The sequence below is a fragment of the Octodon degus genome, unplaced genomic scaffold (assembly GCF_000260255.1).
Source record: "Octodon degus isolate 3935 unplaced genomic scaffold, OctDeg1.0 scaffold00004, whole genome shotgun sequence".
Classification (NCBI taxonomy): Eukaryota; Metazoa; Chordata; class Mammalia; order Rodentia; family Octodontidae; genus Octodon; species Octodon degus.
Genome location: NW_004524580.1, coordinates 31,972,332 through 31,976,676, shown reverse-complemented (window position 1 = coordinate 31,976,676; position 4,345 = coordinate 31,972,332). Strand labels below are relative to the sequence as shown.

The following is a 4,345-nucleotide window of genomic DNA, read 5'->3' as shown; positions in this document are numbered from 1 at the left end:
AAAAAAAAAAAAAAAAAAAAAAAAAAATCACTGAGCCAAAGAGGTCCAGCTAGGGAAGGTCTAGGAGAGAAACGTGCTCTAGGAGAGAAACGGTGTGGCTAGTGCTGCAGACCCAGCCTGTAGGGGCAGCAGGGAGCCGGCTCAGCGCCCAGTGCCCAAAAACCAGATTTCAGAGGCTTCGTGTACAGAAGAGATGAATGGCTCATTTTTAAAGTTGATTCCAGGGGCCAGGGAGATAGCTCAGTAGAATAAGTGCCTGCCTGCAAGTGCAAGGTCCTGAGTTCAATCCCCGGGGCTGCCAAATAATAATAATAATAATAAAAATAAAGTTGATTCCCTGCTTAGATGAAAATTTGGATATGTTTGGTTAAATGTTAAAATTAGTTTCACTTTTATTTTCTTCAACATGATGACTAAGAACCCTGAAATTTTACTCTGGGCTTGTGACACTGACAGGCCATGCTGAGGCTCTGCGGCCCTGATCCCTCTGCCCCATGTGGGGAACAGGCAGGGGGTCAGGGACAGCGATAGTAGCAGGTGCAGGGTGCCAGCCCTGTTTGGTGGCTGAGTGTGGGCTCCACTTGAAGCCCACAGCCCAGGTGAAGAGCCATATTCTAGGACACGGCAGCCTTGGATGCTCTGAATCTACACCTGCGCTGTGTGTCCCCAGTGGGAGAGATGTCACCATCATACGTTATTATCTCCAAGTCTTGCATGACTTGGGGTCTTTAGCTTTTATTTTGCAGCATTTTCATTAGTGGAAACGCTAAGGCAGGGAAGTGGTCCTGGGTCTGTAGCCCACAGTGCACTTAGTGTAGTCGTAATGGGATTGATTTTTCTGGGGTACTCAGCCTTCTATAGGTGGTAGGAACATCCACCCCTTTTTTGATATCTAAGTTGTATTTTAGCCAGGCATCGTGGCACACAGCTGTCATCCCAGCACTTGGGATGCTGAGGCAGGAGCGTTACTGTGAGTTCAAGGCCAGCCTGGGCTACAAAGAGAGTTCAAGGCCAGCCTGGGCTACAAAGAGAGTTCAAGGCCAGCCTGGGCTACAAAGTTGAGTTCAAGGCCAGCCTGGGCTACAAAGTGAGTTCAAGGCCAGCCTGGGCTACAAAGTGAGTTCAAGGCCAGCCTTGGCTGCGTAGTGAGTTCAAGGCCAGCCTGCGCTGCGTAGTGAATGCCTGTCTCAAAAAGACACACACACAAACTGTATCTCTTGGCTCTATGCTGCATAAGAGGACCAGCATGTGCTGTCCAGTTTCAGCCCTCAGGTGGTACTCTCTGAGTACCAGAGACCTTGCCTAGCAGAGGGAGACCCTGGGTTTGATCCCCAGCACTTCAGAACAAACACAGTTTTTTTTTTAAAGAAACTGGCTGGTTGTGGTGGTGCACATCAGTAATGCCTGTAGTCCCAGCACTTGGGAGGCTGAGGCAGGAGGATCGTTGAGCGTTCGAAACCAGCCTGGACTACAAAGTGAGCTCGGGGCCATGCCGAACTGCAGAGCAGGTTCCCGGTTCAAAAAGACAAAAAAAGGAAAAGTCACCTCTGGAAGTCAGAAGCTGGAAGCTGGCTTCTGCGCAGCCTTCTGTCTCTTGCAGCTGTTAGGAACGTGACGGTTACATTTCCTGCACATTTACTTGTGATTTTCCCCTGTTCAGATTGCAAAGGATGCCAAAGAGTGTGTTCAGGAATGTGTGAGCGAGTTCATCAGCTTCATAACATCGGAGGCCAGCGAGCGGTGCCACCAGGAGAAGCGGAAGACCATCAATGGGGAGGATATCCTGTTCGCCATGTCCACCCTGGGCTTCGACAGCTACGTGGAGCCCCTGAAGCTGTACCTTCAGAAGTTTCGGGAGGTGAGCGGCCTGGCTGTGACGTGACTTGGGCACGTGCGCCGTTTGCATTGATTTTGCAGCAGCTTGTGTAATGTTTGTAAGAAGTATTTGTCACTTAAATTATAGTCCTTAAATGGCAAGTGTCTTGTTCTTTCTTTTATGCTGACTGCAGCCTGGTTCCATACAGTGATGGGGGCTTGGGGTGGGTAGTATCCAAGGCTGTGACCCAGCTCTGCTCCCCATGAAGCCCTGGACCCTGGGCAGATTGACTTGTGCACCTTGGGCGAGGCTCCTCTGCAGTGAGGACAGAAGAACCTCTGGGACCTTCATCCTGGAGTTACTAAGAGAACTAAGTAAATAATGACCAGTGGTTGGTGTTATTTCTTGCTATCTGGTGTTTAGTTTTGTTTGAGATGGGGTTTCGCTATGTAGTACAGGCTGGCCTTGAACTCACTGTGTAGTCCAGACTGGCCTCAGACTGTCAAGTGCTGGGATTACAGGGCTGCCACCACCTCTCAGCTTGCTGTTGTTAAAAGAGGTAGCATCACCAGGCATGGTGGCACATGCCTATAACCCCAGCACTTGGGAGCCTGGAGGCTGAGGCAGGAGGATCCAAGTGAGTTCGAGGCCAGCCCAGGCTACATAGTAAGATGATGTCTCAAAAAAAGAGAAGCATCACCAAGCCTGAGGCTTTTTAGATACTGAAGAGAAAATTATTTCTTTCTTACCAATCGAATTCTCCACTTCCTATTTGTGTGGCTCTGTGCCTGTGAGGGTAAGGTTTGTGACAGCAAACTGAGCTCCTGGCTGGTTCACCTCCGCACTGCTGCCGGGTGCTGGTCACAGTGCTCTCCGCTGTGCTTGTAGCTCAGTGTGGACATCCTGTTGCGTTAGTGATACCTGCCTGGTACTTTCCAAATTTTCGGTATTGTAGAAGTTTGGAATAGATGGAACTTTGAACTGTCATTTTTATTTAGGAATTATAAATTGTCACTTGTCATTTCCCAGTACTTCAGTTGGCTGAGATACACATGTGGGGTCAGCTTTGGATGTGTGAGCCTCCTGTTCAGGTGTTTTCCCTTGGTGTAGTGTGGAGTGAGCTTATGGGGGCTTCCCAGGTGGTCCTCCTCCCTGGCCGTGGGCAGGCACCAACTCTTCCTCGTCCTGGGCATGTGGCATGGTCCCCAGTGCAGGGTGTGCTGGGCGTCCTCACCTTCCCGTGTGTTCTGCTCCGCAGGCCATGAAGGGAGAGAAAGGCATCGGCGGTGCCGTGACGGCGGCAGACGGGCTCAGTGAGGAGCTCACGGAGGAGGCCTTCAGTAAGCAGCGCCGGCCGTGTCCCTGTGCAAGTGACGCCTACACAGCGTCTCGAGTGGGCTTCTGGGTGTCTTCAGCGCTGCGAGTGCCTGGGGCTGAGCCAGGGCTGCCGTCCGCTTCTGCCTGTCCGCGGGTGGTGGACGACTTCGGCTCCCATGGGCCTCTCGCCCAGTGCGCTGGTTTCTTAGCTGCTAGTTGTGAAGAGTCGCTCAAGATGGGCGTGTTGGGAATTGCAGCGAATAGTATAAAATCCTGTGATTCAAGTAAATTTGAGCTGAAGGACAGTACTGCCCTTTCAGGGATGGGATAGGTCACAGTGAGCGTGTCTGTCCTGTGTAACTCACAGTCCCTCCATGGGGACTCGCGAGCCACGCCCATGCACAGCCCCCCAGCCACGGTGTGGCCCAGGTCTACGCGTCCCAGCCTGAGCCGGAGGGCAGGCAGGGCCCACTGAGCACACCACTGCCTCATCCTAGAACAGAAAAAAGACAGTAGGAAAATGTACTTTTTAGAGAACTCTTTTTAAATGGGAAATTTGACAGCATATGGTTTTATGTAGGATGACATCGTATGATAAGTGGCAGAATTGTAGTGGGACAATAAAGGCACAATTGAAGGGTCAGCCTGAGAAGGCAGATGTGATTGTTTTCTTCAACTTTTTTTGTTTACTTCTAGCTAACCAGTTACCGGCTGGCTTAATAACCGCAGACGGTCAACAACAAAATGTTATGGTTTACACAACGTCCTATCAACAGGTACAGCGCCTCCTCCGTAAACTGTCTTAAAATTTGATTATATCTGTTGGTTTTTTTAATCAGTAATTTTAACACTACATACTACTATTAGAGACCTGAGAAAGGCTATTAAAAATTATTTTCTCAAAATACACATATGATTATACATAGTATTCCCTCAATGATTAAGTAAATAAACGTGCTTATTTGCATAGTTTTCTAGAAAGAGTCATAAGAAATTACTAAAGTCGCTCCCCGGGGTCGAGGTGGGGTGGGTGACCCGGGAGGAGAAGAGACGCCTCCCGCTGTCCGCTGGTTTCTGAACGTGCAGCCTCTGAAGTACCCACTCCCTTGCATCTTCCCAGATTTCTGGTGTTCAGCAGATCCAGTTCTCATGATCGGAAGGCAGTGGAAGACGTGGCCTGCGGCTCCGGCAGCAGCGTCGGGACTGGGGACG

The 4,345-nt window shown here is 50.2% G+C and overlaps 1 protein-coding gene across 1 annotated transcript in view; it reads left to right on the top strand.

Annotated features, from left to right (window-relative positions):
• The window catches only part of Nfyb (nuclear transcription factor Y subunit beta), a 16,262-nt gene extending 11,917 nt beyond the window's left edge, over window positions 1-4,345 (top strand). The window contains exons 5-8 of the mRNA XM_004623853.2: window positions 1,661-1,858; window positions 3,075-3,156; window positions 3,830-3,909; window positions 4,254-4,345. Coding sequence (XP_004623910.2) covers window positions 1,661-1,858; window positions 3,075-3,156; window positions 3,830-3,909; window positions 4,254-4,286 — 393 coding nt within the window. The 3' untranslated portion in view covers window positions 4,287-4,345. The remainder of the gene's footprint in view (window positions 1-1,660; window positions 1,859-3,074; window positions 3,157-3,829; window positions 3,910-4,253) is intronic.